The sequence below is a fragment of the Anomaloglossus baeobatrachus genome, chromosome 6 (assembly GCF_048569485.1).
Source record: "Anomaloglossus baeobatrachus isolate aAnoBae1 chromosome 6, aAnoBae1.hap1, whole genome shotgun sequence".
In the NCBI taxonomy this organism is placed as follows: Eukaryota; Metazoa; Chordata; class Amphibia; order Anura; family Aromobatidae; genus Anomaloglossus; species Anomaloglossus baeobatrachus.
In genome coordinates, this window is record NC_134358.1 from 200,444,963 (window position 1) to 200,466,389 (window position 21,427).

Here is a 21,427-nt window from a genome sequence, read left to right on the forward strand (position 1 = left end):
AACTTCTGAACTACACATAGACTTGGTAATTTTTTTAGCTAATATTATTTAGGACATTGAGATGTTCATTTTGACTACTTGTATTCCAGGGTACCTCTTTTCAAATTAATTGTATGGACGATTGAGTTCGTTTGATTACACGTGTATAGCATAATATAACATAGATTTGCTTTAATAACTTGTGAACTACACATAAACTTGATAATTTTTTTAGCAAATATTATTCAGGACATGGAGATGTTCATTTTGAGTACTTGTGGTCCAGGGTACCTCTTTTCAAATTAATCGTATAGACGATTGAGTACGTTTGATTATGCGCGTATAGCGTTATGTGACACAGATTTACGTGAATAACTTCTGAACTACACATAGACTTGGTAATTTTTTTAGCTAATATTATTTAGGACATTGAGATGTTCATTTTGAGTACTTGTGGTCCAGGGTACCTCTTTTCAAATTAAACGTATGGACGATTGAGTACGTTTGATTACGCTTGTATATAGTATTATATATCTTAGAATTTCAAATTCATATAGAAACCTTGAGACATTCATTTTGAGCACTTGTGGACCAGGCACCTTGATCAAAATAAAAATTATGTATGATCAGTTTGTTTTAAAACAGTGCAGCATAGATGAATGAATATCTAATAGCTAACGTCTAACTGCAGACTAACTTGAATCTGGTGTGGCGACCGCTGCGACCGCGGTCGTTACGCCCCTGCGCCATGAACTTTTCCACATTTTGTCACGTTACACACCATCCCCAGCAAATCAGAGCATCATTATGGTGTGCACCTGAAGAAGATAAGTTGAGACTACCCCTTTATATAACTATTATACATTCCCTATACAAGTGAGCAGCACAACCAACCAATAAATCCATATTAAGAATAATGGGTGCCAGAGGTCATACATCTCCGATAAACTGATTCCTTCAGAATGTTGTGGTTTATCTTCTCGTATTTATTCCCTCATGTATACTTAAAACCGTTTGTTCCTGACTTTTGGCAGGAATTTTCTGTAACTGTGGAGCAAATATTGAAAAAACCTCACTCCCCTCCCTAAAGCTAACAGGGGGTTGAGATACTCAGTTTTACTGAAGACAAGGTCTGCTGAGCCCAGCCAATCAGTGCTGGGTAACACACTGGGAAGGTCAGAACAAGCAGCATGGTATGTCAGACTCTGCAGGGAGCACCAATGTGATAACACTGTGACCAAATGAATAGGAAATATTCCAGATCTCCATCCATTTCAATGATCTGCAGGAAGAGCGTTGAGCAGGTACCAAGAAGAATATGTGAGGCTGTGTGATGCCCAATGCTAATGTTACACAATGCAGTGATTCTGGAGCTCAGCTCAGCATGGCTTTGTAAATCATGTACTGTGAATGTATTAAGAACCTAATTAGATACAATATTTACTTCATTGCTTTTGGCTCGATAAAAATGAGTATATGTATATTACTTACTATATAGTATATATGTATAATGAATATGGAAATATGCCGTTTATATATATATATATATATATATGCATTTATGTACAGTGTATATATATATATATATATATGTATATATATATTATATAATATAATATATTCTGTTTTGATTATATTATGATACATTATATTTTGCAAAGTGACTTTAGACGTAGCCACAATTTGTTTAATCCAACTGGTAACGTACGAGCAATGAGATAATTATTATAGTCAGTCCATAGTAACAAAAATCAGTTCAAGTTTTATAAAAATCTTATATATAATAAAGTATTGCAAGATCCAATATTTCCTATTATTACCTAGGTTGTGGTCAAGACCTCATTAACGTGTCATTCTTCAGTTGGTATTTCTCAGTCACTTTATATGCATTCTTAATGTCTCCATTTCCATACATCTATTTTTATTCTGTCATGCCAGCGCTAAGTGGTTATATACCTGGAGACGGGACTTTATTGAAGGCTCTGGAGAAACCTCACACTGACTGTTACATTCAGGACACAATTAGAAATGCAAGGGAAGATGGGGCAATCCGCTCCCCTCACTATGGTAAGGCTTAACAGCTCATTAAAAGTATATGTGTTCTACTATTCAGGACTATTCAGGAAAACATATTGATCGATATGTAACCTATTAAATCATGTTTGAAATAAATCATAAACCAATACATTTTATTAATTATTTCAAATGATAAAATGGAAGTAAAAGAGAATTACTTCAATGATGCGAAACCATGACCCAGGGTGACAAACAAATATAGTAAGAATATCACTCAAATGCAGGACATTTAAATGCTGCTAAAATGAATCAGCAATTCTAAAGGGTAACTAAACTATACCAACCACAGATGGTGGCTGAGTGGACGCCCCACATAAGTTGTGCCATTTCATCCCACAATATGGGATGATATCCGGATTAGACGTTGAAGGTTGGGTGCCACAAAAATATTGTAAGACGTGACAAGAGGTCAATGTAGCAAGCAATTCATGCAAGCAAGATGCACATAATTCTTCCACTCTCCCCTGTGACTTCTTACTTATACTCTTCATTGGGCTGTTGTGTTTGGTGGTTTATTCCACTCACCCCAGACAGGATACTAGTTGTTGGTGAGTTTTACTAAATTATATTTTTAGGTGTCATCACTGCTCTGATTGGATAATATTTATCTAAACAGATATCTAGCACTGTCAAATTTAGTTACCCAAGAAGAAGCAATGGCGAAACGTACGTTGGTCATCTGTATAGTTGCCACCTGTGGTATGCACGAACTTTGTGTCACTTTATATGCTATACTTTGTTTGCACTTTATTTCCAGTAGCTATTATTAGACCTGTGATCAATGCACATTAACTGCATTTAAAGGTAACTTGTCAGGTTCCTAAACACTGCAATTTGCCTTTATAGTTTTATATATATATATATATATATATATATATATATATGTATGTATGCTAATAGCAGCATTTATGACAAAAAAAAAAAGGTTTTGAAGTTCCAGTCTAACATTTCTGAGTTTTGTAAAAGCTTTTGTATTCTGCATCTTGTCATATGTTAGTTAATGAGCCAGAATTAGTATGCACAAGTGTCACATTTCCCCAACTAGTCCTGGCTGAACTTCTAATCATGAATGGGATGGACCAGTGCCCAGAATGACAGTACTGTGTTCATTTTTACGACAAAAATAGTCAAGGGTGGAATGCTCAAAGAGAACCTGTCACATCGGATAACTCTATTAACTCTATTAACCTGCAGCACTTTGACTGTCAGCTCTGCAGTGCAACAGTGTAGACTCAGCTGTCAGTCAAAGTGCCGGGCATGCTTAAAGCCACAGCTCGCAGCAATACTGGAGAATTGTAAATTGTATACTTTCATGATAAGAAATGTACTTCTCATGATCTTGTTTTGTACATGTTGAAACCAATAAAAAAGTTTATGTTTACAAAAAAAAGCCACAGCTCGCAGTGCTGTAATCAGTGTTATGTAGTAGCATCGGCGCACCTGTATAACTGAAAGCCAGCGGCTCCGAAGAGAAATAAACTTCACTATCTCCCGGGTACTGCACTCTCAGTACAGCAGCTAAACAGCTTGTTAATAATGTTATTAACCTGCAGATTAATCATATATCTTAAGTCTAAAGCGGGCTTTACACGCTGCGATATCGTTAATGAATTATCGTCGGGGTCACATCATTAGTGACGCACATCCGGCGTCATTAACGATATCGCAGTGTGTGACACGTTCGAGCGATCTTAAATGATCGCATAAGCGGGCAAAATCGTTTGCCGCAGAGAGGTCGTCCTGAAACAAAAAATCGTTCTCCGGATGTTAGCGATGTTGTTCGTCGTTCCTGCGGCAGCACACATCGCTATGTGTGACACCGCTGGAGCGACAAACATCTCCTTACCTGCCTCCACCACCAATGCGGAAGGAAGGAGGTGGGCGGGATGTTTACGTTCCGCTCATCTCTGCCCCTCCGCTTCTATTGGCCGCCTGCCATGTGACGTCGCTGTGATGCCGCACGATCCGTCCCCTTAGAAAGGAGGTGGTTCGCCGGCCTGAGCGACGTCGCAGGACAGGTAAGTGACAGGGGTAAGCAAGGTTGTGCGCGATGGGCAGTGATTTGTCCGTGTCGCACAACCGACGGGGGCGGGTACGATCGCTTGCGATCTTGCTAGCGAGATCGCAGTGTGTAAAGCCCGCTTAAGAGTACTATCCTCCATGACAGGTTCCCTTTAAGACGTTCACAGAAATTCCTGTGCAGACACTATTTTGGACATGCAGAAAAAGTTTTTCATGTTAAACTGGACTCATGTTGTTATAGGTGCTGCAGAGTAGAGCAGAATAAGGTTATGTGCCCACGTTGCGTTGTGTCCCTGCAGAAATTTCTGCAGCGATTTGAACAGCACACGTGTGCTTCAAATCGCTGCAGAAACACTGCGTAATGAAAAGCCGATTTCATGTGCTCTGGATGCAGTTCCCACTATAGACAGAGCGGGACCTGCATCTAAAGCGCACAGAATAAGTGACATGTTACTTTTTAGAATGCAGCGATTTGGCAGCATGCAAATCGCTGCGTTCTAAAACACAACATGCGCATGGATTATGTACAATGTTCGTAGATTGTGCTGGGGACGCAGGACGCTTTCAGTTTTTTTATTAGTTAACTGCTCCTTTGCTAAGATACAAGCAAATACCTAATGAGTGGGGGGTTAAGTTCAAGTGGGCATTACCAAAGTGATTGCACTTCTTTCCCCTGTATGATGCTGACTAATCAAGGCCAGGTAGTAAAACACTAGCATTAACAATCAGAAAGCTCCCACCATGACGTGCCCAATCAGTCTGCCCTCCTGCAGAGTGAGGACATGTGCAGGAGCACAAGAGCAGCAGGCAGGAGACCTGAATGTGATTAACCAACAGCCTTCAGCTCTCATCCTGTTAGGCGAGGTGTAGGTGTAGGGGGGGGCTTCTGCAAAAGTTACTTCTTCTTATAAGCATGTGTCGTAGATCTCCATTCAAATTCAAATGACTTTTATTGGCAGAACCGCATACGCATTAGTATTGTCAAATGTAGTGCTGCAAACTCTGCTGTTCTGCCCCTCTCCCCACACTGGCTACTGCAGATGAAAACTGAAAGCTGCTGGTCACCCTCAAATCTGCTGTTCTCCTGCACATGCAATCAAGCTTCATTAGGGAGAGAAAACAGTATCATTGTGTCTCCCACAGAGCCTGTTCTAAGCTCTAGTGGTGACATGTTCTCTTTTTCTCTTGTCTGTAGATGCCTTTGAATAATTCTAATAGCTGATGGTACTATGTGAGGAGAGCTACTAGAAGTGTTTGTAATGAAAATCAAACGTCTGCAGTGCCGCCCTTCTCCTGACATAAACTGACAGAAAGAGCAGACTGTTTGTCAATACATGTCTCATAGTGAGACTGTTGAAAGCTATTGTAAGGGTATGTTTTTCTTTCCCCACTGTGTTGCTGCCTGCTTATGATTGGTCAGTGTCAGAAAGAGGAAGTACACATTGTGAAGAATATTGTGAATAATAGCGGATTCATACATACCAGTCAACTGCCACTTGTCATATTTACACACATTCCACCCTGCAGCAAGAAGAAATCAGGTCTGGTCACCAAATGGCAGGTGACAAAAGCCAATTAAGAATAAGGAGTAAGCTCTAACCAGGGCAAGCCTCTGCTGACACAGTAATTAACCTGGAGAAGTAGGCAGGCAAGTGCAAGATTCAGGACAGGAACAGACATTTTGTAGTCAGCCTGGCTCTGGGGAAAAAGTTACAATTAAGGGGTATGCATGGCTCCCACAGATAGAGCGGGCATATTTCCAGCTTCATGACTGCGATACACACGTCACATATATTTTTTATTAATAGTGGGACGTGCGTATCAGCTTAAACGTAATAACTCACAGAGGAAAGCCAACAGACCTATCATGTTTCATAGCTATGGATAGATCAAATCATTTCTAGAAATAAGATGGTCATACCAAACAACTTTCTGGAAAGTGAAGCCACAGCCCATGTCCAGCCCAGTCATAGTTCACAAAAGGCGTGGTACATGGGAGGTACATACTGTAGGATCATAAAATTCAGACTGGATATTTTGAGGGCGCCTTTTCTCTGAGGGGTCGCGTCATGTAACGTATGGGGAAGCCCCAAGAAAACCAGTGTCGATGCCGAGCAGTCACAGATCGCTCCTACCAGTGATTGAGCAGCTTCCACTGATGTTACATCGATAGAGGAGAGCAGCATGTCTTCCGCTGTGATCTGTTGATGGGTTATAGCTGCCGATGTCATGCTGATTGACAGCAAATTCCCTGATGCCTAACTGCGGGGATCTGGCTGACAATCAGCATGGCATCGGCAGTCATATCCTGTAGGCAGAGCAGCCTGGAAAACGAATAACTGCTCTGTTGACTTAATGCATCTGAATCTCCAACAGAAGAAGTAACTTCCTGCTCTGAGGCAATGCCGTGTAGAACAGGCAGGTAGTTACCTGCTTGTCAGTATTTAGGCCCATAATAAAAAAGAAAAGTTCTGGATAAACCCTTTAACTCTGTACTGTCTTAGTATGGATACCTTATGAGAGGGAGGGTCTGGTGTATTTCAGTGCATTCTCATCCATCCCTGCCCTGAGCCCTCACTGTGCCTGTAATGGACATTCTCTTCTCTTCACAAGCAGACAGTGTGCTGCCAAGAAAAACAGTATATCACACAGTGATTTCTAAAGTAAACTCAATAAAATGCAGGGTGTACACGGGGAAGAAAAATGAAGACAAGCAACACTCTGAGGCCATATTTATACAATGTGCTGCCTTTTTTTCTGTGACTTTTTGAAATAGTAATTCAATGGTGCCCTTGGATGAGAGCTCCATCTGCACACACGCCGCTCCAGGCACCATTTCTTTGCAGTGGGCTTCAAAGAAATAGCACCCGGAGCGGCGCGTGCACAGATGGAGCTCTCATTCAAGAGCTCCATCTCCACACGCACTGACTCCAGGCACCATCATTTGAAGCCCGGACCGCAGACAGACTGGGACACCCACCTCACAGCCACCGCAGTCTGCTCAGCCACCTTCCTGCCCGCACAAAGTGGCAGCCAGCAGGCCGACCGCTCACCGACACAGAGGCGGCCAGCCGCCGGCACAGAGAGGCAGCCTGCACGCTCTGACAGGCGGCTGCCCGCATGCACCGACAGGCTGCCACCTGCCCGCACACAGAGCCGCACAGACAGCCCCTCGCAAATTCTCCACCTCCCAGTAAGCTATATTCGGATTTTAAGACACACCCCTCATTTTCCTCCCAAATGTTTGGGAGGAAAAGTGCATCTTATAATTCGAAAAATATGGTATATCTTTTCATGGGACAACACTGAAGATATGACACTTTGATACAATGTATCTTTTTTTAGTGGTGAGTTGTGGCCAAGGTCAACGATAGGAAGCGGGCGCAAAATACCCTCGCTTCTCTAATGATTCTTTCTATTTTATTAGATTCTTCAGCAGCTGTTTGTTGTATCTGTTCCTGAGAAAGCTTTCTCGAGAACAGTTACAATTAAGAGCGACTGAAGAACCTAACTATATAGGAGGAGGCATTGGTGGAGGGGTGAAGTTTGCGTGCCCTTCCTCTCACGGTTGCTCTGGTCATCACTCACTGCTAATTACTGTTATTAGGTCACAGCATTGTTTGCATAAATATCCTGAAGTCCTGAGTGAATATGGGTTTCTTAAGATAAATTTCCCCCTTTTTTTTTTTTTTTTTTTTTTTTTTTTTTTTACAATGCAGAGCTCTTGAGAGCTCCTAAGAGAATAGTTGTTATTCCAAGAGAGCAGGACACTTTCACTTACAACTAGAATAACCAGTAAGACAGGTGGTGCACATGCAGGTGACTTGCTTTTCAGGGAAAGGATGAAACTTGACATGCAATATGATAAGAGTATATATTCTGTATGTGAGGTAAGGTATTGTCTGGAACGGATTATACTGAGGTTAGCGCCTAAGATACCTTAGCTACCACTAGCATATAAATAATTGCTCCGATTGTCATCCAGAAAAGTGGGACGAGTGTCATGCGTAAGTTATTGCATTCTCTTCCCTCTCTTCTCCAAGTACGCAACCCCCCCTCCAAAACTTTCACATCCTCGCAGAAATATCAAACACCTTGATTTACACGCACTTTCTCAGTCCCTTCTCCCTCTCACTCTCACAGACATTGCATTTTTACAAGATGCAGATGCTGCTGCAACTTTATACAACACTACAATCTCTGCAGCTCTTGAATCGCACAATTAACAGGCAGCCCTGGCACACGAGGCAAACTAAAGAATTGAGACAGGCTTCCAGAATTGCTGAGCACAGATGGAAGAAGTTTCATTCCACTGAGTACTTCATTGCATATAAAGAGTCCCTCACCACTTTCAAGTCCACACTCACTGCTGCAAAACAAACCTACTTCTCATCCCTCATATCCTCTCTATCTCACAACCCTAAACAGCTATTCTACACTTTCAATTCTCTCCTCCATCCTCCAGCACCACCTCCCTCTCCTCTCATCTCAGCTGAAGACTGCCTCTTTCTTCAAGCAGAAGATTGACAACATCAGAGCAAGCTTTGGCCCACAATCACCACGGCCCCTCATCATAGATACTCAGCCCTCTTCCTCCAAATCAACCTTCTCCACCATGACAGAAAACAATCTTTCCACTCTACTCTCAAGATCACATCTAACCACCTGTGCACTGGACCCGCTCCCATCACACCTCATCCCCAACATCACTGCATCCTCATCCCAGCTCTAACCCATCTCTTCAACCTATCACTAACAAGTGGTGTATTCCCCTCATGCTTTAAACATGCCTCCATTACACCCATCCTTAAAAAGCCCTCCCTTGACCCATCCTCTGTGTCAAACTATCGCCCCATATCCCTTCTCCCCTATGCCTCAAAACTACTGGAACAGCATGTCCATCTTGAACTGTCCTCATACCTCTCCTCCTGCTCCCTCTTTGACCAGCTACAATCTGGCTTCCGACCACATTACTCTACTGAAACTGCCCTAACCAAAGTCACCAATGATCTACTAACCACCAAAGCCAAGCAACACTACTCTACCTCCTCCTTCTGGACCTGTCATCTGCCTTCGACACAGTAGACCATTCCCTCCTACTACAGATTCTCTCATCTCTGGGCATCACAGACTTGGCCCTATCTTGGATCTCCTCATACCTAACCGACCAAACTTTCAGCGTCTCCCATTCTCACACCACTTCCTCATCTCGCCCCCTATCTGTCGGTGTCCCCCAAGGCTCAGTTCTTGGACCCCTGCTGTTCTCCATCTACACCTTTGGCCTGGGACAGTTCATAGAGTCCCACGGCTTCCAGTATCATCTCTATGCCGACGACACACAGATCTACCTCTCTGGACCTGACATTACCTCTCTACTAACCAAAATTTCACAATGTCTGTCTGCTATTTCATCCTTCTTCTCTGCGCGATTCCTAAAACTTAACATGGACAAAACAGAGTTCATTGTCTTTCCTCCTCCTCACTCATCTCCTCCAACAAGCCTTTCCATCAAACTTGATGGTTGCTCATTCTCCCCAGTCTCACAAGCTCGTTGCCTTGGAGTAACCCTCGACTCTGCTCTATCCTTCAAGCCACACATCCACGCCCACTTCACCTCATGCAGACTACAACTCAAAAATATCTCCCGGATCCGTGCTTTCCTTAACTGAGAATCAGCAAAAACTTTAGTGCATGCCCTCATCACCCGCCTCGACTACTGCAACCTCCTGCTCTCTTGCCTCCCTTCCAACACTCTTGCACCCCTCCAATCTATCCTAAACTCTGCGGCCCACTTAATCCACCTCTCCCCTCGCTATTCCCTAGCCTCACCACTCTGCCAATCCCTTCACTGGCTTCCCATCGTCCAACGACTCCAGTTCAAAACATTAACCATGACATACAAAGCCATCCACAACCTGTCTCCTCCCTACATCTGTGACCTAGTCTCCCAGTACCTACCTGCACGCAACCTCAGATCCTCACAAGATCTCCTTCTCTACTCCTCTCTTATCTCCTCTTCCCACAATCGTGTACAAGATTTCTCCCGTGCCTCCCCCATACTCTGGAACGCTCTACCTCAGCATATCAGACTCTCCCCTACCATGGAAAGCTTCAATAGGAACCTCAAGACCCACCTCTTCCAACAAGCCTACAACCTACAATAGCCCTCAGTCCAGTACACCACTGCACAACCAGCTCTGTCCTCACCTATTGTACCATCACCCATTTCCTGTAGACTGTGAGTCCTCGCGGGCAGGGTCCTCTCTCCTCCTATACCAGTCTGTTTTGTACTGTTAATGATTGTTGTACGTATACCCTCTTTCACTTGTAAAGTGCCATGGAATAAATGGCGCTATAATAATAAAAAAAAATAATATGTCTTGCAAGGTGGTATGCGACAGTTTTTTTTTTTTCTCGCCTAGCATCCGTATGACATACATATGACCTGAGTATGCCTTCCGTATGCCATGCATTTTTAGCATCATATTTTACATACTACAGTATAATAACTCTAAGCAATTTTAAGCTAGTTGCTAAGCAATGTTATATAAAGTGTAAGAGCTGCCAGACACATCATGGAGGAGAGATATGTATCACAGAGGTGATTATTCTCTGTGATGTAAGCCTGGAAGCTAGCTCTAGTACTGAGAGGGTTAATAGGGAAGACAAGGGCCAGGTTTGTGAGCAGTCAGAAAGATGGGTGGGTCTGGCTGCTAACATACCCCCACCCTGGAGCATAGGATGGTGGACATAATGATTCCAGGTGGATTCATTAGTTGTCTATGTGGGGAAGCAGGGCTGCCACTAGGAATTTCAAGGTCCCATATTGGCAACATTTCGGGGCCCCCTTTAGGCTCCACCCCAGCTCCGCCTCCACCCCGCGAATCTTCCATAGTCCCACTGCCACTCTTGGAAAAACTTCATTTCTGCACTACAACCTCACCAATCACACATTAGCCATTCACATTGAACACTGTATCACACACATAGCCATCAGATTTTGTTTTGGCCAAAAGATTTTTTTAAGCCTGCCACTACGACAAGGTAGACTACTTTACTCTAACTTTTTTTTTTCTTTTTAAATCTAACTTTTTTGGTATATATTTATTTTTGCTATATCTATTTTTTTTTCTTTAAGGAAATGTGTCACATACAGTTTTTAAACTAATTGAAACCAAATTGTGATAATGCACACTTGGAGATTTACACCTGACAACCCCTTTAAAGGGAATCTGTCACCAGGTTTTCAACACTTAATTTGAGTGCAGCATAACGTAGGGGAAGAGATCCTGATTCCAGCGATTGGCACTTATTGGGCTGCTTAGTGTAGTTTTGATAACATCACTGGTTAATCAGCAGGAGATTATCATTACAGGACTACTTGACATGCGGCAGCATATTCATGAGCTCTGTATAACTGCTAGATCTGCAGCAGAGAAAACATTGATTTTATTACAATGACAGCAAACAGCCCAGTAAGTGACACATCGCTGGAATCAGGGTATGTGTCTCTACATTATGCTGCTCTCAGATAGGGGAGAAAAAACCTGCTAACAGATTCACTTTAAGGCTCATTCAGCAGTCGGTGAAAACCAGTCTGCACTTGGACAGTGCATGGACTGGCCATGGGTCTCCTGACCTGACCTCAGCAGCCTCAGAGCATATATGAGGATGCAGGTCAGGAGATCGGTGCCCTGGCCAGGCATGGCGTTTTAAGCTGAGATTTAATCTGATGGTTGTTCTTTATGAGAGCTGAGGAGCGTTGTGAACAAGAAATGCCACATAAGGCAGAATTAGGTCCACATGTTCTGCAATCATCCGTTGGGAAAATGATTTCTGCAGGATCAGTTTTCTTTGACATGGGAGTCTATGGAGGACACATCCGTTAACAGATTCCTATTTATCTTCCATCTGTAACAGATGCGCATCCTTACCCGCGGGGCCACAAGTCTCCTCCGCAGGAGAATGCAGCTGCTCGTGCCCATGATCAGGGTTTGGTGCGCTGCAGTCTCCTGCTTGTGTTCTCCCTATGCGACTCCACAGCAAATAATTGACATGCTGCGGCCTCGGAAAGCCGCACCACAGGTCAGTTATTGCTGTGGGCCGTACACGCACAGTGGGCACAGGATTTCTACAAATTTCATGCACTATGCTTGTACTATACATTGCAGCGTTTTGGAAGCAGCTGAAGTATGCTACATCCAAAACGCTGCTAACACTGATCGTGGGCACGTAGCCTTAGGAGAGTCTTTATTACAGCCTGCCTATTAGGGCAGGGGGCACCAAACAGACTCTGATACAAATGTACCGCCCCCGGGCAAGCAGCCGAGCTGCTGCCGCTCGAATCCACGGTGACTCGAGGGGTCTCCGGACTCGGGGGTCGCGCGACTACTCGATTAGAAGAGGGGGGAGATATGTACAGGGTGGTTTTTGGAAAGTTCGTGACGCCACCCTTGGTGCGTGGTAATGTGAGGGACCACCGCTGCCGTTGGAGAGCCCGCTGTCGATGGTGCGGCAGCCTGATGTTTAACCCATCCGTGGGTAGGGGGTTTGTGTCCCGGGGCCCGTTAATGGTTGGGATGCTGTTCGGGTGCCATGAAGGAATAGGAACAGGCGTTTCCAAAGTACTCACTCAGTCCCAGAATAATCACACCGACAGCTTGTAAACCAGAATTCTGAACACCTCTGCAGCCTGCGGGGAGCACGCCTGGATCCGTTCCCTTGGTGTTGTTGTTGGCCTGTTGCCCTGTCCCTGGCACCTTAGTCTCAATTGGACCCATGGGTTTGAAACTCTCCGGGCCCCGCTCACCCGTATGGCTAACGGAGTGAGCTTGCTCTCAGGGTTCACACGTAGGATTTCTTTGGACTGTAGTGGGAAAGTCTTATCCCATCGGTGTGCTAGTACCCCGATTTTGGAGCGGGTTGGGGATGACACTTGAAGTCTTCACCCCCGTCGGGTAAATTACCGGAACGCGTCAAGCTACTTTCCAGCCTGGGGTCTACGTACCCCGTCGTGCCCTGGCACCTGCCCGGTGATAGATCAAGGCCCTCCTCGGCAGTCTGTGCCCCTTGACAATGTCCCCTGCGACCGGGGTTCCAGCTCCTACCAGGCCCAGACCAACGTCTGCCACCTAGTACACAGGAGCTCTCCTCCGTGGCCTCTCCTCTCAAGAGCCACTTCACCTCCTTCTTTTCTCTCCACTCAACTCCACTCCAAAACTCCACTGTCACTGTCCTCACTTTCTCCTCACCAACCCCCCATGTGGGCGGTCCTATTCACTTCAGGCCCCCCAATGGTGTGTCTGGTAGGTTCAAGTGGGAAGTGTTCCTAGGATTTTGATCGGCCAAGCTGTTAACAACACCAAAGGACCAGGATCCGTAACCAAGGAGGGTGGATACTGTGCAGGAGGGCAGATTGCACAATACCCTGTGACGACCTGATAGGCCAGGGCATCACATTCCCCCTTTGTTAAACGTAGCTCGTCCGCGAGCTACAGGACGACAGAGGTTCATTTTGTTTTGCTGAACTGAAAAAGAAAAATATAATTTAATACACTTTTATTTAACGGGTCCATCCCACACAGGGGAAGTAATGCACTTAACGTTACTAAAATACTACTTTACTAAGAGTTCATCGCCCAATGGTGGGACGCTACCGGTTTTTAGGGTAACGGAGGCTCAACCTACTCCGTTGCAACCCCTTCCTGCGACAGTCCAGTCCCAACATCCCGGATTCCAATAACCCGCCACCAAAACAACTTGTTCCCCCTGGAAACCTAAAGTGAGTCCATGACTGTGTTAAGGTCCCGAGTGTTGTGATTTTGACGACTCTGGCTGGCACAGGAGGTGCAACTATTATACAAGACACAAGTTTGTGTTGGTCATGCCAGTCCTGTGACCATGGTCCATTTTTACTTAAGGTATATATAAATTGAACGGAGTCCTTGTACCGGTGTACACATTTTGACAATTTTTCTAGAAAATCTGGTAACTTTCACTCTTTTCATTAAAAACTGGTTGATTTGCTAACATTTTCTACATGAAAAATAACAAACTGTGGAAAATAATAAACGAAACACCGATACCTAACATTCTATGGCATCGCAACTGTTAATACTGTCACATTTAACACTCTTCACCGCTGCATTATTGCAACGGACAATCACAATCGACCTGCGCTGGTGGCCCATCCAGGGCACAGCGCAGCCTCTAGGCACCATACCTTGGGCCCCAAACCCAGGTGGCACTTCCACTCACAAGCTCTTGAGCGTCAATTCTTCTCCGGCGTCGCTCTCTGGCTATCGCTTTTGTACGGAATCGTAGTAGCCGCCGCCCGTGCAACTCTCCAGCACGGGGATCAATGTTAAGTTGCATTTCAGCCTCTGCTCTGGTACTGGAGGTAAGTAGACTTCTGCGGCCCTGACAGCCATAGGGATGCCGCGCGGCAGCGGAACTGGCAGGCATCTTGGTTCCGCTCCCGCTGGTGTAGACAGATGAACTGACTGCTCCACAGCCAGGGTTGCAGGGCCCGGGTGCTCCGCCTCTGAGGATGGGCCCGGTGATGCGGCCAGGTCTGGTCTGGCCGGTGTCTGGGGGACCGCTGCCATGGCTGGAATGAGGGCCTTGCTCTGGATCTCTGTAGCTGGAGACTTTGGTAGATACACTGAAGGTTCCGCTGCCGGGGTTGGTGGGGGCAGCTCGGCGTCCGCCGAGGACGGGGTAGTCAGTTGTGGAGTGCTCGCCACGAGCGGGGATGGTCCGGATCCCTCAGCCACTTTGGCCGGATTTGTGCAATCAACAGGGACTGGGTAACCGCTTACCCTCTCTTCAAGTGGGATTTCAACCTCACGGGCTCGCACCGCCACCGCCAGGCTCCTCATCTCTGACCTCCAGTGGTTCAAAATGAAGAGGAATTGCGTCCGCATACTCCGGCACAGCTGCTCCGTTTCTTCCTCTATCCATGCCGCGGTCCCGGGGACAGCACGCTCAGGGGACCAGTCTCGCTCCGCCATGTTGCCACTGCGTCTTCCAGGAACGTTATGACAGAGTCCTGGCATCCCAGTTCCACTTCCGCTAGTAACACATTCTGTCCCGCCCCCTCGGTCTTTTCGCAGCACTCGCTCGCTGACCGTGGACCTCTGGGAACATCCGGTTCCGGCCTCTTCAGGAAGACGAGGGGCGGGGCTTAATCTTTGAGCACTTTCTCGGAGAAGACGGGTTTTGATGCGAAAAAAATGGCAGAAAATGTCGGAATTGGCGGGAAACGGAATCTTGACTTGAGGTCTTCGGCTTTCAGGCGCACGTCACCCAGGTAAGTGGATCCTGCTCATATCCAGTTCGTGACACCAGGTTTTTCGAGGTGTACCACCCCCAGGCAAGCAGTCGGGCTGCTGCCGCTCAGATCCGGATCCGCGGTGGCTCGAGGCGTCTCCGGACCCGGGGGTCACGCGGCCACTCGATTAAAAGAAGAGGGGGTAGATATGTACAGGGGGGTTTTTGGAAAGTTTGTGATGTCACCCATGGTGCGTGGTAATGTGAGGGACCACCGCTGCCGTTGGGGAGTCCGGTGACGATGGTGCGGCAGCCTGATGTTTAACCCCTCCGTGGGTAGGGGGTTTGTGTCCTGGGGCCCGTTGATGGTTGGGATGATTTTCGAGTGCCGTTGGGGAATAGGAACAGGGGTTTCCAAGGTACTCACTCAGTCCCAGAATAACCACACTGACAGCTTGTAAACCAGAATTCTGAACACCTCTGCAGCCTGCGGGGAGCACGCCTTGATCCGTGCCCTTGGTGTTTTTGTTGGTCTATTGCCCTGTCCCTGGCACCTTAGTCTCAATTGGACCCGTTGGTTTGAAACTCTCCGGGTCCCGCTCACCCGTATGGCTAACGGAGTGAGCTTGCTCTCAGGGTTCACGCATAGGATTTTGCTGGACTGTAGTGGGAAAGTCCTATCCCATCGGTGTGCTAGTACCACGATTTTGGAGCGGGTTGGGGATGACACTTGAAGTCTTCACCCCCGTCGGGTAAATTACCGGAACGCGTGAAGCTACTTTCCGGCCTGGGGTCCACGTACCTGCCCGGTGATAGCTCAAGGCCGCCGGCTGCCCTCCTCGGCAGTCCGTGCCCCTTGACTGTGTCCCCTGCGACTGGGGTTCCAGCTCCTACCAGGCCCAGACCAACGTCTGCCACCTCTCCTCCGTGGCCTCTCCTCTAGAGAGCCACTTAACCTCCTTCTCCTCTCTCCACTCAACTCCACTCCAAAACTCCACTGTCACGGTCCTCACTTTCTCCTCACCAACCCCCCATGTGGGCGGCCCTATTCCCTTCAGGCCCCCCAATGGTGTGTCTGGTAGGTTCAAGTGGGAAGTGTTCCTAGGATTTTGATCGGCCAAGCTGTTAACAACACCAAAGGACCAGGATCCGTAACCAAGGAGGGTGTATACTGTGCAGAAGGGCAGATTGCACAATACCCTGTGATGACCTCATAGGCCAGGGCGTCACACAAAGGCCTTACTGGTGCTGTATTTTCCTAAGGAGATTCTTTATCACAGCCTGGCTAATAGCATAGAATCTCCTTAGGAAAATACAGCACCAGTAAGGCCTTTGTATCAGAGACTGTTTGGTGCCCCCTGCCCTAACACACACCTGCTCTAAACACCGAGGAGCCGCCCGCCAAACACACCCCACAGCCGCCGGGCCTTGACTTATTGTGTAGCCGCCAGGCCAGGTGACTTTCCGCCTGCTGCCTTCCACATTGAATCCTTCGCCGAGCCATGGCGTTGCCTGCCTTCTGCTTCTGCGGATGGAAGATTTAATTCCTGACTAGCTGTTAGGCTTACAGCACTGCGAAAGGCAGGAGGCTCACAGCACCATGAGAGGCAGGAGGCTCACAGCACCGCGAGAGGCAGGAGGCTCACAGCACCACGAGAGGCACGAGGCTCACAGCAGAGAGGCAGGAGGCTGACTGCAGAGAGGCAGGAGGCTCACAGCAGAGAGGCAGGAGGCTCACAGCAGAGAGGCAGGAGGCTCACAGCAGGAAGGCAGGAGGCTCACAGCAGGGAGGCAGGAGGCTCACAGCAGAGAGGCAGGAGGCTCACAGCAGAGAGGCAGGAGGCACACAGGAAAGAGGCAGGAAGCTCACAGCAGGGAGGAAGGAGGCTCACAGGAGAGAAGCAGAGGGCTCACAGGAGAGAGGCAGTAGGCTCACAGCAGAGAGGCAGGAGGCTCACAGCAGAGAGGCAGGAGGCTCACAGCAGAGAGACAGGAGGCTCACAGGAGGGAGGCAGGAGGCTCACAGGAGCGAGGCAGGAGGCTCACAGGATAGAGGCAGGAGGCTAACAGGAGAAAGGCAGGAGGCTTACAGGAGAGAGGCAGGAGGCCCACAGCAGGAAGGCATGAGAGCACTGGTCGGAGGTTCCCCACCCCTGCTCTAGGTGAAGCAAGACAGGGGCTGGGGTCAGTGGGCCCGCGGTCGGCACTGGGCAGAGATCAACGCCCCCCCCAACCTGGGAGCAGCGCCCCCCCCTCCCTGGGCTGGGATCACCCGGGCTGGGATCAGCGGCACCCCTGTGCTGGGATCACAGGATCACCCGGGCTGGGATCAGCGGGCCCCCCCGGCCTGAGATCAGCGGCCCCCTAGGCTAGGATCACCCGGGGATCAGCAAACCCCCCGGGGCTGAGATCAGCACTCCTCCCCCCCCGGGCTGGGATTCGGAGGATCAGCAGGCCCCCCAGGGCAGAGATCATCGGGCGGGCCACCTCACCACCCCACCCCTCGGCGATCATCTTCAGCTCACAGCGCTTATCTGACCCGCTGGCTCAGCCGCTGCTACTTGCAGGAGTGTAGGTCGCAGAGTGATGACCTCACCAAACTGATGCACGGCCCTGCGATGGCGCGCTGTCGCCCTGCTCTTCTCCAATGACCCTGCGTTTACTCCAGCACATGGCTAATTTGCATGCTCCACCCCTTCACATGCAAATTAGCCATGTCTGGTAGTGCAGTGACACTGCGGGGCCCCTCTGCTGCTGCTGTGACTGGGGCCTGATGAAGAGAAGGGGCCCGTCCTGCTTGGGCTTAATAAAGCTAAGTAATTACCCCGGTCCTTGCCAGGCCCCCTCTCTTCACGGAGAGGAACAGGGGGCGCTGTAGTCGTGGTCAGTGTGTCGTGCAACCCCCTGGTCCTGCTACAGGCAGCTTGAGGGCACAGTAGATGTCTGGGGTACGTCCACTTACTTGCCGTCTGGGGATTTCTCGTTTCCTTCTAATTTCTGGTTCAGGTTCAATCAAGGAGACGACAACAGGAGGATTTCTTTTCTCAAACACAACTTTACTGATTATCAGCAGGGTTTCTCATGCAAGTGGTTACAGTCACTTCAAATCCTTCTGACTCGCCCAGGACTATGGGGTACTCGGTTCTGGGCTGTATATTTACAGGGACAGTTCACTGGGTGGCTGTTGCCCAGTTTTGTGACCCTGGGGGTCCCTTGAAGGGGGTTATGTACAGGGGAATATTTATAAAGTTTGTATTGTGACGCCATTTGCGGGTTGCGGTTATAGTAATGGAACCACCGCTGCACAGTTTCTCACCGCTGGGGCTGTTAGTGGCAGCCTGGTTGTTGGGCCCTCCGCAAGTAGGGCCGGCGCCCCAGGGGGTAGGTGATTGAGTTAGGTGCGGAAAGCAGGTAGGCCACACAAGGGATTGCAGTGTAACTGGGCTCTTTACTCACAGCAGTTTGATGGCTGGTACCCGGAGGAAGGCTGGCCCTCACCACTGGTTCCCTTAGTCCCAATGCCAGTTTGGTGACCTGGTGGCTTCTTTCCCCAGTACCCTTCTGTAGTTGGTGGGTCCCCATGGCTTGGAGTGTCTGAGGGTCCCCTCCTGGTAGTGTCTCAGTCTTTAGTCCGTACGGCGAGCAGTTTGAACCCTGTAGGGTCGGTGCGCCATTCCGGTCCCTAGTTCTCCCGTCACTGCTGGTGACCCCAGACTTTACGGTCAGTGAGGTCCTGGATTGTCCCCTCACTGTGCAGATTTTATCAGGTCTGCCTGGAGAGTTTGCCTGACCTAGGGCTCTGTACCTCATCGGTGCTATGGTTTTGGGAGTACTCCACCGTAATCCACTGGCAACCACACGCCTGGGTCCTCAGGTCACCAATACACTCTGCTGTCAGTGCGGTTACATCCGTCTCCTCTCACTTCCCCTTATTGACTCTACACTGACTTCTGACCCCTGCTCCCTGGTTGTCGTCTAGTGGAGCAGGTGGCCACTAGGTGGCCATCCATTGGGTCCAACTCTAGTCTGTCACCAGTCCTTGGGAATGGGGAAAAACAGGGATTATAGTATGTTTTGCTGTTACCGGCACTGGTCTTCCAGGTTCCTGGGGGTACGCCCTGTATCTTTGACAAGATGCATTACCTTGTACCTTGTAGCTCCTGATGGGTTCAGGGGCGCTAGCTACACTTCCTTTTTACTTCTTCTTTAATCTGTTCCTTAACTTTCTCTGTGCACTCCTGCCCTATACTGAGCTTCTTCCCTTTTTGGCTGTGTTTTCGTATCAGTGGACTAGTCCAACCCTGCCCGATGCCTAGGCTTCTAGCTTTGCTCTCTCATGTTCTGTGGGACCCCTATGTCACCCAGCAGGCCACTGACAACAGACTTTGTCATAGAGGAACCGGTCCAACCCCGGTACATCTTCTTTTCCCTGTAAGGTGTCTCTGTCCCAGGAACCTAGTTTCTAAGCTCCTCCCAGGGGCTAAACCTTTCCTTAACCCCTGGTGTACTTTGCTGTGAAATGCCACCGAGCTACCCGGCTATGGCACTCCACCAGCACTTTTTGATTATCTAAACTGCACCTTTCTAACTGCTATATCTTTTGTATCTATAAACCGCCCTTTTGTCCTAACCATAACAAACCTAATGTTATTAGCACCTTAGCTACCACTTCCCTGTCCCTGCTCTGTTGTCCCTACATTGCACTAATAGTTTATCTAAGCATTCTTCACAAAATATACAGTACAGACAGACCAAAGGTTTGGACACACTTCCTCATTCAAAGAGTTTTCTTTATTTTCATGACTCTAAAAATTGTAGATTCACATTGAAGGCATCAAAACTATGAATTAAAACATGTGGAATGAAATACTTAAAAAAGTGTGAAACAACTGAAAATATGTCTTATATTCTAGGTTCTCAAAGTATCCACCTTTTGCTTTCATTACTACTTTGCACACACTTGGCATTTTCTTGATGAGCTTCAAGAGGTAGTCACCGAAAATGGTTTTCCAACAGTCTTGAAGTAGTTCCCAGAGATGCTTAGCACTTGTTGGCCTTTTTTCCTTCCCTCTGCAGTCCAGCTCACCCCAAACCATCTCGATTGGGTTCAGGTCTGGTGACTGTGGAGACCATGTCATCTGGCGTAGCACCCCATCACTCTCCTTCTTAGTCAACTAGCCCTTACACAGCCTGGAGGTGTGTTTAGGGTCAATGTCCTGTTGAAAAATAAATGATGGTCCAATGAAACGCAAACCGGATGGAATAGCACACCACTGCAAGATGCTTTGGTAGCCATGCTGGTTCTGTATGCCTTCAATTTTGAATAAATCTCCAACAGTGTCAGTGTGATGCCCTGGCCGGGCCAGGTAGTCACAGATAGGGCCCCGCATTACACCTGTCCCTCATAGGTAATATACAGCCAAACATTTAAACCCTAGTCACCCCCCTCAGGGTTTGATGGACACACCAGGGGGCGGAACCAGGCGGTTGTAAGATGCCCACCGAGGAGTCTCAGACAGCCTGAGGCAGGAAAGTAAATAGAGAACAAGTCTAGAGTTCAAGTTGAAGAGGTGTGTGGGCTGGAGCTGTGTGCAGCTCCAGCAGAGGCGAGAAACCAATTTGGGCAGGTGCCAGGGTAGGAGCCCTGGTACCTTTGCCTAGGAGGCAGACGGCGGTCTCCGTCTGCAGGAGCCGGGAAGACGGCTCGGTGGAACCGAGGTGGACTGGGACAGGGTTGTAGCCCGCCGGTACGGACCCGGGAAACCGACTCGGAAATCGGAGCACAAAAGGGGGTACTCAGACCCTGAAGCTAGGTCCAGAAGCTACTGGGGGATAGCTAATTAACTGATTGCGACCAAGACTAGGATGTCCTGTCCCACCCAAAGTCCCGACTGAAGGCAACAGCCCAACGAGGGGGATAAACGGCCACCGCCACAGTTCAGAGATCCCACGGGCCAGCGTCTGCAAGCAAAGGGCTCCTTAGGCAACAACAAGCGGACTCCTGAAGTTGCAAGCACAGGCAGTCCACCATCCAACACAGGTGCGGGAGAAAGACAGAGACCACCAGCCGGGTGGGGGA

General features: G+C 48.1%; 1 protein-coding gene across 1 annotated transcript in view; it reads left to right on the forward strand.

Annotated features, from left to right (window-relative positions):
• The first annotated feature begins 1,124 nt into the window (after positions 1-1,124).
• LOC142244214 (beta-Ala-His dipeptidase-like) overlaps positions 1,125-21,427 on the forward strand; it is a 72,545-nt gene continuing 52,242 nt past the window's right edge. Inside the window, exons 1-2 of the mRNA XM_075316420.1 lie at positions 1,125-1,283; positions 1,918-2,046. Coding sequence (XP_075172535.1) covers positions 2,008-2,046 — 39 coding nt within the window. The 5' untranslated portion in view covers positions 1,125-1,283; positions 1,918-2,007. The remainder of the gene's footprint in view (positions 1,284-1,917; positions 2,047-21,427) is intronic.